Here is a 12563-nt window from a genome sequence, read left to right on the forward strand (position 1 = left end):
TGCGCGGCACGGCCGCTCGGCGCCGCGGAACCCGAGCGGAAACGCTGGTGGTACGGAACGGCTGCCGTGCTGGCGTGTTTGAGACCCGGCACGGCAGGCAGATCGCTGCATACATCCATGGCCTGCAGCAGATGACCACAGAGCAAGTTACACGCAAATAGGCCATAGTTGATAATAATTCTTTAGTATTATTTACCCAGTCAAAATAATATCATTACAAGGCTTGTATTCCATTTTCACATTGTACATTTCTTATAGGCACATACGTATATACAGTGGCTATTTCCATAACCGGCTCTATATTCCAAAACAGCCCTTCTTAATTAAAAGAGATTCTGGAAAGATCCCTTCATTGCAGGATTTGCTATAGCATTTCTTCACTGCAGCTGCAGATACTGCCTGGAGTGCTAAGTCCATCAATGCTCCAGGACTCATTCAACAACTCACCACTTATAGCAGTATGAATCCAGCTTTGCTGATGAACTTGGAAAAAAAGAAAAAAATTAGTAATAATCCATGTCCACAGGGTCATTCCAAGGTTATTTTACAGAGAAGTGCAAGCTGGGAGTACAGCAGCAGAGGTACTGTCTTTGTTAGACAAGTTGAGGAACAGGTACAGATGAAATTCATAACCAGTACCTATTTTCCAGTTCAAGAAATGAATTCAACTGTATGAGAAACAAAGGGTTCAAAATACAAAGCCATTAAATCACAACATACCATTCAAAACAATCTTCAGTATACAGAGTACTTACTCCACACTTGTTAAAAAGAAAAGTTAAATCAGGTTCCACCAACCACGACGCAGATAAAATTGCTTTCCTGGTACCTCTCAAAGAAGTGAGTTCTGCTTTTACACATTCAGGTCATTTCACAGCACTGCCTAGCTCACTAGGGGCAACAGTGAAAGTCCACTGATATGCTGACATGTAGATGATCACGTGAAATTATGTGTAAAATATTATTTCTGGGATCTGCCCATCTTCTATCGATGTACCATTATTGTTACCTGGCGAACTATAAAAGACAAAGCATGTTTTGCTAGCAGTAGGAGATTCGTGGATTACTTTCTTCAATCCTTTTGTTCCGTAGTGGGAATCAGGACCCTGAAAAACAGCAGGAGATTAGCAGCAGAATGTGTGGGTCATGCTTGCATTTCTAATGTTGAAGTTTAAACAGTACTGACTTAAATCATTTTAACAGTAAAAAAATATCTGTAACAACATAAAAGAAGCTACATAATAAATTACAGATAACAGAAATGGATCCAGTAAGTCTAAATAAAAAAGGTTTCTCTGACAGTAGACCTAAATCACTTGGTTTTATCCCACTAATAATGAATAAATGTTTTCTGATACTTCTCCTCGTCATGCAAATTGTCTATATTCTCACTTAATCTCTCACTTCAGATACAGCATTTTTTTTTTTTTTCCAATCCACTCGACTTTGAATTCTGAACAGGGAATTATCTTTAAAATAATTTTATTTATAAAAGGTTTTTACAGAAAACATTGAATGAGTCAATTTTCCTAGGACAAATCATTATTTTCCTCTATTTTAGCACTGGTATATAAAAGTGAGAAAAGAAAGCTCTCAGTGTTCTTGACAATAACTAGTCTTTAACAAAAGAAATCAAACAAGTTTTGATAAAAACACAGCTGCCAGATTAAATATTCCAAATAGTGCTTTTGCCCACACAGATCCACAGTGACTTCCATTAGGACTTGTTTTAACTCCTGTAAGTGGGGAGTCACAAAGGATCCAGTTATAAATTCTGTGCACAGAACAGAGAGAAAACAGCTTTAAAAGTTACCATACAGTTTAGCTACTGCCTCCTTTCCACACAACGCCTAGAATAAGACCCCAAGATGACACATTCCCATCACAAAACAGATAAAAGATAAACCTTTGCATCATAATAATGTTTTATTTTATTCTTACTTTTAATGTTGCACAGGCTGTGTAGCAAACTGTTGGCAAAATCTCTATAGGTTCTTTAAACATAACTCTGAATGTACTGGCAGTTCCATCACAGCTAAATCCAGTATCGTTTTGTCCTAGAGTTTGATTCTTCTCATAATCAATTATCTGCAGAAAAACATGAAAACTGTGTTTTTAGATTTACAAACTTGCGAAAGGTTCTCACTGGATGCACACTGAAACATTACAAGCAAACGCTTGCCTATTCCACCCAGTTTAATTGCAGCAACAGTGCACCCTCAGGTTAAAAGGTAACTTTAATTTCCTAATGGTACAATACCATGTACCATGGTACAATAGTACCATGAGGGCTGACCTGGCCTTGTGCTGAACCACAGATTCTGAGTTTTACACAGGCTGTCCATTCTGTATGCCCAATCTAGCCCACAATGCCACACCAACCAGGTTAAAGGCTTTGTCTGAGAGGAGATAAATAGCTCTTAAACTTTTAGTTTTTGACCTTAATAAACTACACATGATCCTGTAACTTAGATTTGCTGATCTTTGCACACCTACACAGCCCGCATGAGGGAAGCACATGAGCCTGAACCTAAATGTTTCACTGGCTGTGGCTCATTCAGTAAACAAGATTTTACAGATGAACAGTCAATGACGTGTTCTTAGAATAAAGCAGGGACTTGTTCTTCCATGCTTTATATTGTTTATGTCTTTATGTCCACATCTCATATTTCTTTTGCCTTCAGTTTTACTGGCAAACAGGAATCACTAGCTGGGACACCAGAAACAGCAGATATCACACTTCTCATTCCATTTCTAATCCATGCTGCTCAACATTTCTTGCAGAAGTAGGACATCAGGACTTTATAGTAACATGCACGTTTCTAATGATTATTCCACTAAAAACAATCAAAAACAACAACCACCACCATCATGAAGCCCTGTTTCAGGCAAGGTATGCTCCCTGGGTTTCATGTTTTTTTTGTGTTTTTTTTCCATCCACAATCAAAATAAATAATTTTGATTATGATTCATTGAACTAACAATTGAAATCATATTCCTTTAACATAACAGACTGGTGTGATTTAACCTAGTAGGCAGCACAGCACCACACAGTCATTTGCTCCACTGAGAAAAAAAATAAAGCCAACAAAGTTGAACTTGTGATAAAAAAAGCCTATTACAAAGGCAGAAGAGAAAGAAATAATGGCAATGGCTCACTATGCACTGACCAGTGCCCAGCCAGTTCCCAAGCAATGGCTGCTTCCCACCCCATGCCAACTCATAACAACTTTTCATTTTTTTCTTTCCACCTGATGTCATATGGTGTAGAACATCCCTTTGGCCAGTTTAGGTCAGCTATCCTGGTTCTGCCCCCTCCCAACTTCTTGTGCCTCCCAGCTCTGCTCACTGGCAGCACAGTATGAGAAACTGAAAAGGGCTCAGCTCTGTGCAGCACTTCTCAGCAACAATTAAAATATCAGTGCGTTACCAGCAGTAGCTTAACGTAAAGTAAAAATCCCCAAACACACCTAGTATGGTGCTGAGGAACTGGCAGTAACTCTTGTGTTCTGAAGATCCACTCTAGCACACTATGCTACTCATTTACATAGATGTATAGTTTGAGGAAAAAAACAAGCTGATAACATTTCAAATTAAGGAAGTTGCAGCTAAGTTTTTAAACTCAAAAATATGGAAAAGCCACCAAATTCCTTCAAAACTTCATCCTAGATACATTCTTTGGAATATTGTAGTACGGAAGACAACATTATCTTTTTGTAAAAGACAGACACAGAATTCCTGTCCATAAGTACCAAACAGACAGAGCAGTAATAATCAGACAGGAAACAGAAGACAAACTGCCCTTTAAATACAATGTGAAGAAATAAACTGAAACAGAATTACCAACAAACGCCAGATGTCTATCAAATAAGGTGGGGACAAATTAGATGGGGAGTGTCTGTTCCTAACTGAAGTCACAGGTTCTTTCACAAATTTTTCCACACACCTAGTAAATCAATGCAGTGTTGTAGTGCCAGGCTTTGACATGCACAGCACAGAGTAACAATGCAGCCACAGAAAGTTAAGACTTTGTTAGAAAGCTTAGAATCAAACCGAAGCTAAACTCAATAAGAGAATTCAAATGGATTGAAGTTCCATACTTTAAAGGGGAGGATACAGTGCTGGATCGATATTACTAGAAGGCAGTCCTCAGCACAACGTGCTAAGAGAGATCAGACAGGCTACAGGAGCAGGAAATACAGTTTTAGTGGTGTCTTCAACTAGCCTCTCAGACTGGACAAGAGTCACATCAGGACACGAAGCAGAGGGGACATTTTTAGATACTATCACTGGTCATTTCATGAGCTTGCTCACCACTTGCTCGGTAGGAAGAAACACAACCCTTCATTTGGTACTGAGTGATTAGCAGGATCAGATTTAAAATTTCATAATGGAAACACTATGTAACAGTGTCCATAATATACTCAGAGTCAACATTCCTACACGAAGCACAAAATCAAATCTACCACAGCTGTGCTGAACTTCAAAAAGGAAAATAAGGAAGCTGGTTCAAAAGAAGCTAAAATAAGAGTCTGAGCTCCCTTCCCCCAACATCCAGAACTATTTCATTAAGGAAGATTTAGTGCACATGCCTCTTCTACAATCTTCTGAGGAGTCTGCTATTGATGAATGAACACGTTCAACTACGATCAGATTCAGAAGGATACCCTCCCCACTGCTCTCACAAGTATTGCTCCCATCTCCTCATTACTTCCTCCCCTACGAATGCAAGGGTACCAACATTTCTGGTCACACTTTCATAAAGCAGTAGTTTATGAATAATTTTCATTATTCTTTTTACTGCCTTCTACACTTCACAGCGAGAGACCAAATACTTCCCACAGGGCTCAAGATGTGAGCATACCCTGCTCTCATGAAGTAACACAGTGCCACGTTATCTTTTTCTAGTACCTTCATGATGACACAGTGGGCTTTTTTAGCAGATTTTTTTTGGCAGCCATCACATATATCAATAATTTCTGACAGCTGCTAATGACAAATGCAAAATTATTTCCTGACTTACGAGAAACCTTATTAAGAGGACAGACTTAATGCACAACTGAACCAATTATAAAGCTGTGAAATTCTTCTTTAGAAAACTTACAGGAATTTGAGGTTAGACCATAGAAGTATTCCGCAGCATGATTCACTGGGAGTTACCAAACTGAAAGGCCAAACCAGTCTCAAGAAATACCTATTCTGAAAATGACTGAAGAATAGACTGAAAAGGAAGGTAAGTTTTATACTGTTCTTACATTTCCCTAATCATCCAGTTATGACTGCTGGGGATAAAACAAGTTAGATTCCTGACCTATCAGACTGCTCCTACTCTATCCAAATATACTCCAAACCTTTTGTATTAAGCATAGTTTCTGCTTAAATAATTGTATATAGAATATACTGTACCTGTATATTAACTTGGTAGTCCGTGGGTCCATGAATAGATCCATATAATCCAAATCCCACTATGGAAATTCTTCTGTTAACTGTGAACCTAATAAAACAGAAGCCGATAAAGGAATCTAAGCAACTATGATGGGTGTGTTAACTTCTTCCCTGACAAGCAAGAAAGACTCGCATTGTTGTGCAGAAAGCTAAACCAGAAATAGCATTGCATTCGTTTTCAATAGTGTTCCGCATTTACATGTCAATAATAAGGAAAAAACCCACCTTATTAAGGTATCTATCAGCTTTATAACGTGACATTTTGCTAATTCACTGGGCTTTTCAAAAAAAAAAAAAAACACTTTGATTTTTTTTTTAGTATTACTGAAATAAAAACAGATCAAGACTTTGTATTTCAAAACTAATATGGATATGCAGCAAACATCCCAGGACTCCAGACTTTTGAACTTGGTTCTCTGATACATGTTTGTTACTGTATCTTCTGCCAAAAAGCAGAAGTTGAGTAATACTCTGCCTTTCTTCCCACACTTCTGTCTCTCCTTCAAATAGTTTCCAAAGCCATACCTAATGCGATCACTTGTTCCACTGTAGCCCCAGCGACTCTCCACTTGTTGGAACCTGTTAATGCTGCATTCTTTTCCTCTGAGGCAACATCTTGGTCGGTCTATATAATCTACTTTTGGCTTAGGATTGACAGTAAAATGTAGAAAAAGATTTACTACTTCCCGATCTGACAAGATTCCTGACTGAGCAGGGCCTGCAAAAAGAAAAAACTTCTAAGGTAATTCTAAGAACTACTCCAACTGTTGCATTTAAACCACATTTATTTGCAAACCAAGGATGATGCTAATATTTTCCAGTGACCAGGGTATATTATAGACAGGATATTTTGCTTTCCTTAAGATTGCATCACAATGCTTATTAGTAAGGTGTTAATAACATAATAGAGTGTTAAGCATCTCAATACTCACAGACCAGAGTGCAGAGCTATGGTCTAACAGTAAGACAAAGAATCCCAAAACTTACCTGCTGCAAACTCTTCAATAGTCATTAATGGAAAACGGATTAAGGAAAGAGCTCTTCCAAGGACCTTCTGTTTGTTTCCAAATGTCACAGGCAGTTGTTGTCTTTGACATTCAGCCTCTGCCCAGCGAACAACAGCTCCAAAGAGTCTACTTTCTCGAATACTAAGGGTATCTCTTTCTAGAACTGCACACAATGTGTCTAAAGAAAAAATGTTAACAGATGTAGATCACTATTCATCCAAACAAATTCTACATATTTTAAGTAATCTTAATACATAAACAAATGAACAAACACTAAGAACATTTATAATATCACACAATGTATCGTAACTCTAAAAAAAAAATCTTCCAATGATTTAGGGACTCCAAGCTAAAGATAAACAAGATGCTGAAGCAGCTGGAATGTCTTCCTTCCTTCTGAATTTGAGACATAATCTAGATGAACTGAAGTGAAATGTTATACAGACATGTATAATAACAATCAAATTTAAGTAAACTGATTTATCACTGCTGGCTTTTTGTAAAAGAAAAAACATTGAAACCGCAAGAATTACAAGCAGAATTTCAAACCATTTTAGATTTTTTTTTTTTTTAAACAAATTCTATACTTTGTTTCTGATTTGTGCAACCCTGAAAAGAGAAATAGTGTGTAGCAACAAAACAGCATGATTCCTTTTGGAAGTTTAATACTTAAGACACAAGAAGGAACTTACCTATATCAATATCAGTAAATCCTTCTGCACTTATTGCATCCATAGTGCTTTTGTCTATCGTATCAAGACAAAGACTAGCAAGCTGAGGCTCATCAAACAAACGAGCCTAAGAAAGTAAAGTACATCTTTAGTTAATTTGCTGTTGCAAGCATCCTGTTCATAAGCTACTAATTCTAAGAAGCAAGTATTTTTTAAATCTAGTATAGGTCTAGAATAAAATAGGATGATTTCTCTACACCTTGTGGTTCTATCTTCCAGTGCACTTAAATTCTAAAAGGAGTACGTAATTGAAAATACACTGCATCTGGGTTTTCCTTCATGTTTGTATTTTTCATTTTGGAAATATAATTTTAAGAAGTAGACACCAAATCTGTTACAGTAAACTGTCTTAACAAAAAAAACAAACAACCAATTGAGATATTCACATAAGCGTAATAAACTGACCCCATTTGAAGTGTCCCAATACCTCATATATTAACAACAAAAAAAGTTTTTTTCTCTTCTTCCTCTACATTAATATCACCAGAAGCCAAGAAAGTCTGTAAAAATGCCAACAAAACAACAAAATTATTTTCATACAAAAATTAGATTATGTGATGGCAGACCCACTGTGAAGTAATACTATATGCTCATTTCCCCCCAAATACTAATTTTCATAGAAAACCGAAATAAACTTAAATTTACCTACCTGAGTGAGGAGCATGAAGGCATTATCTGCTCGGAGGTGCTTCGTTAGAAAATCTACACAGTGTGCTTCCAGGGCTGGAACTGCATACTTCTTTGCAGTGTAAAGAGTAGTCATGACTGTTTCTGGACCAATTTGAACTTCATCTGAATAAAGAAACCTAGAAATCAATATACAAATATATATAATAAAAACACATCTTGAGGTACAGTCAAGCATGACAGTCTCTCAGTATTTAGAAAATAGGTCAAAGATTTCAATTGCTAACATGCAGCAGTCCACCATGTTGTATTTTTGGAGATAATAAAATAGTTAAAGGATTGAAGAATACTACATTAACCTAATGGCATAAATTTGCTTTGAATATGTTTTATTACTCTAAGATTGATCTGGCTGTACTAGTTACACATTGCCCCCAAACTGTAAAGAGCTGAGCTGCAAAATTACTGAGTGTATAAACGCATGCTCTTTTGATTAACTACTAAGAACTGTATTTGCACATATCGATACATAACCCGCCAAGGCTGTATTACTTATCTCAATCTACTTAAAATGCACATTAACTTCTTTGCAACTCTTGAGAAGAGTGTCAACAACATCTGATGTGATAATGCCCTGTGTCACAGTCACCATTCTCTAGTGCTCAGAGAGGAAATGGGAGGAGAATTCTAAGAGATGACCTTGACTCTTCTCTTCTTGCTGCAGACAGCAACAAGAAAAGCCTTGGCTTCTCTCCACTGTTTGAGGTTGCGTGTTTTGTTGAAATTTTATCATAAAGGAGCAAACCAAAGGATTAAAGTTTCCATAAAAAACAGGCACAAACCCCCCCTATACTGAGCAGCTGTTACTTGAGACCAGATGAGATAAGCTTTGTTTTGAGGCTCTGTATGGAACAGACGATTCCTTAAAAATAACCTTTCTTACAATGACAGATGACATTGAAGATAACCTTATCAATATTCCATCAGTTTTCCAGATTTACAGACATTTATCCTTGGTACACATACGTTCTGCTCCCAACAAATACGGGTGATTTAATATAATAAACCAGGACATGTTTTTGAATGCATGAATTGCACAACCAAGGGCAAGTCTTTTCTTTACAGTTCTGTGTATTTTCTGTTCAGACTTCCTAAAAATAAATGGCAAACAACAAGCCGAGATGGAAGAAATAGGTTCTGGTGCAATAACAACCAGTTTGTGTTTAATAGAAGTAACCTGTGAAAGCAACAGGCTCACACTTGTTTGCAGCAGGGGGAGATCTAGGTAATGGAAACATACAGTGTACATTTCAGATTAAATTCTTTACTGCTTGCATTTCTTATACTCCAAAGAAAATCCTAATTCTTACTAATTGCTAACCATTAATTTGTGCTGATAAACAACTAAGTTGATATTATTTCACAGTAAATCTGCTGTCACTCCCCAACAACAGACACATACTTATTACAATACTCCAATCCATTCAAATTGCCAACGTTCACATTATTTAATTTAGGACATCCAAATTTTTTGCTCTAGATTAATTCTTTAAGCCGAATTTACACCAATGCTTTTAGAAAGGAGTTTAATTAAAAGTGAATTGTGTTGCTAACAGTTTCAGACAGTATGTTTAAAGCTGATTCATGGCAGCTATGAACTATTTGTTGATGGAAATGATAGGCTGACTTGCCAGCCACAATCACCAACAACTTTAACGTACAGTTTTCAACATGCAGCTCTGTGCATCAAGTTGACAATTAGTTTATTGAATATCAGAAAAGCACATCTAGATTTTGGTTTTAAGATTTTTAAAAGCCTGCTTCAAGAAGTCCTAACCTTCCTTTTATAGCTTTATGAAACTTAGAGTCAAAACTACATGAGTCAAAAATTAACGGGTTGCAAAAGAGCTGCATTATATCTAACAAAAGAAAAAAAAAGTTAAATCACCAAGTTGTTTTTACAACACAATTTTCATTTTATTCCTGAAGAGTGTATAACATGCAGCAAATGTATGGATTTGTTCACTTTCTGCACTTCCTTAAGAATTAGGGTACCGTTCCAAACTGTTCTTTTCCAATGCTTCTTTTCCCTGTTTTGCAGGCTTTTGCCCCATACAATCAATACACAGTAATACAACTACACAGCCAAAAAGGGGAATTTAAATGTAGTAACAGTGAATACGCACACAAGCTTTTCTTTTCACTCATGTGAGTTCTGTTAGCCATAAGATGTTCTGTCATCCCATGGAAGACACGCTCGAAGCTCTATGCTCCCCTCTCTCCTGCTGTGCATGCCTGGACGTACATAAGGACACACTCCCTAACCACAAGTGTCTCAATAGCAAAACTAATGGGACTTCAGTAACTAAAGTTCTGATAACAGGAAGTCACACAGCATCAAATCCATCACATTGACCTCACGATCTCTTTCTAGCCATGAATCAACACTGGGCAAAAGCACCCATAGGAACAGAATATGTGATAGTCCAGACTTCTGAACTAAGAAAACTTATGGTATGAACTGCCCAAAGATTTTAAGAATGTCACATAACCAGGACTTTTTTGTGTTCACTCTTTCAAATTCCATACTTCAAGTTTTTGACAATGCCAACACTTCTCTGCAATTTTCACAGCCAGAAGTTTTCTGCAATTACTAAAAAGTATGAATCTGCCAAGCCAAAAGGTAGCTATAAGAACTATTATGTATGGTAATAAAGTGCATTGTGCTTGTTGTATAATCCTGGTTCCTTTTAATATATGGATGGATAATCATGATGCATTCATCTGCTCATAAAAAAGAACTCTAGGTGTGTCTCCTCTGTAAAAACCTCTCTGCTCATGAGCCAAGAGCTCCATCTCTGTGTTGACACTCCCATTCATGGCATGCCTGAACTGGCACGACTTTGTGATAATGCTCCTGTTCTTCCTCCACTCAACTCAGTGGGGTTGAACATCACTTCTCCTGTCAAAAAAGGGAGCAACTGCAGCCAATATAGAATTGTGAATAAATATATCCAATACAAAAATTGAAAGGGTCGTCAAAATCACCTGGTGATTATCAGGTGTCAAAATTGTTCAGTTTCTAACTACTAGTAAATTACCTCCAACAGTTTTTGCATTACTTTATTATTTTTATGGCCAACAGCAAGAAAAAAACAAACAGGCTGTCTTACAGTTGGTGTACATTAAAAACAGTGTGCAGAGGCACAGAAGAAGTCCAGTACTAGCCTGTGTTAAAGAAGATCTCCTCAACTATCTTTTTAACAAATGTATTATAATTTATATTTACTCCAGTGTTAGCTTGGTGTATATGTATCAAGGCTCCAGCCCAGAGCAGGAGCACTCTATAAAATACTGAAGCTCGTACTAAAAAGCTGCCAAGCATTCCATACCAAAGACAACACCAAACCTCAGCCATTCTAGCAGTTCATCAGTCTGGTGATGTTTAGACACCATACAAGTATAATTGATGTACTTACACACATCCCCTGGCCATTATCAGCTCTGCAAACACAAGGTGGCTTTTGTTTGCTTCTAACAGCAACTCTACACTCACTTCTACTTCTTAACCTTACTCAGAACTCTCCCGCTTCTGTGCTTCTGTTTTTAATCAAAACAAGCATCTCTCATTATAACAACTTTTCACTGCCTGGTAGCTTTTATACATCTACACACACAGACACGTCACAGGGATTTTACTCTTTGGTTTTTGCTTGGAAGACAATTGGAAGACAATTTTGCTTGTTTCATTTTTGCTTGGAAGACAATTTCCCACTTCTCAGCATCAACCCCTCACCTTACATTTTGTCAATCCCCCTTTGATAACAAAGCAGAAAATACAGTTTTTTTGCTAATATGCAACAAAGTCACCATTCTGTGGGTTTTCTTAAAGCAAAATCAGTTGCTGCAAACCTTGTTTCCCTAATTACTAAAGCACTGTGTGGTTCTTCTTCTCACTGTTCTCACCTCAAAACAAAGATTATTTTTTTTTCCCTACTACAAACAGTTTAGAGACACTACAAATTTCTTTCTGGACAATAATATTGCTTGTTTTCTAAATGTTCATTACAGAAATCTGTTTAATGCATTTTATAGAAGTTTTGCCTAGCAAAAAAAAATCTTAACGTTGAGCAGATGAGTTGTATGACCACACCTCCGCAATAAGCCTGATGCACAGAGAAACTACCAGTAATTGTGTCAGCGATTATTTACTACCATGCTAAGTAAAAATAAAATGCAGACAGGTTTGTGGGCACAAGAAGTAACAGACCCTACTGTGGTCAAATCAGGAATCAGTACCCACTTTGCATGCTTCTTCCCCATCACTGCACTGCTGCTCTCACTTGTGTGACACGTGCATCAGATCAGATAACTGTTCTTTGCTCTCTCCAGCCAAAGGTATCTGAAACGTGTTGACTTCAAAAGAGATGTTAACAACTTTGGTAAAGGGATACAATTTGCTCTGCCTCTGAAAATAAAAAGCTCACTGTAAGAGGAGTGGCGATCCTGCGTGGAGCCAGGAGTGGGGTGTGATGATTCTCACGGTTCCTTCCAACTTGGGATATTCTATGATTCTACGAGTAAATTTTCAAATCAAACTATCAAATGAAATGAAAAGCTCAGCACGACAGTTTCAGTTCCTCCCCGGCGCTGCTGGGGGGTCGGGAAGCGGCAACAGAGATTACCGAGCCACTAAATCCCATCACCGCGCCGCAATTACATAATCAAAAAGCCCGACGGGGCGCCACCGCAG

At 37.5% G+C, this 12563-nt stretch overlaps 1 protein-coding gene across 1 annotated transcript; it reads right to left on the reverse strand.

The window, feature by feature from the left end:
• Positions 1 to 167: 167 nt before the first annotated feature.
• On the reverse strand, positions 168 to 8010 carry BTBD1 (BTB domain containing 1). Its single transcript, XM_010717454.3, has 7 exons — positions 7833 to 8010; positions 7145 to 7250; positions 6433 to 6630; positions 5971 to 6163; positions 5407 to 5494; positions 1942 to 2088; positions 168 to 1106 (listed from the first exon to the last, which is right to left on the reverse strand). Exons 1-7 carry the CDS (start codon positions 7944 to 7946, stop codon positions 948 to 950), a joined length of 1005 nt encoding a protein of 334 aa, XP_010715756.1. The 5' UTR covers positions 7947 to 8010; the 3' UTR covers positions 168 to 947.
• Between the last annotated feature and the right edge of the window lie 4553 nt (positions 8011 to 12563).

Source organism: Meleagris gallopavo, chromosome 12, assembly GCF_000146605.3.
Source record: "Meleagris gallopavo isolate NT-WF06-2002-E0010 breed Aviagen turkey brand Nicholas breeding stock chromosome 12, Turkey_5.1, whole genome shotgun sequence".
NCBI classification, from domain to species: domain Eukaryota; kingdom Metazoa; phylum Chordata; class Aves; order Galliformes; family Phasianidae; genus Meleagris; species Meleagris gallopavo.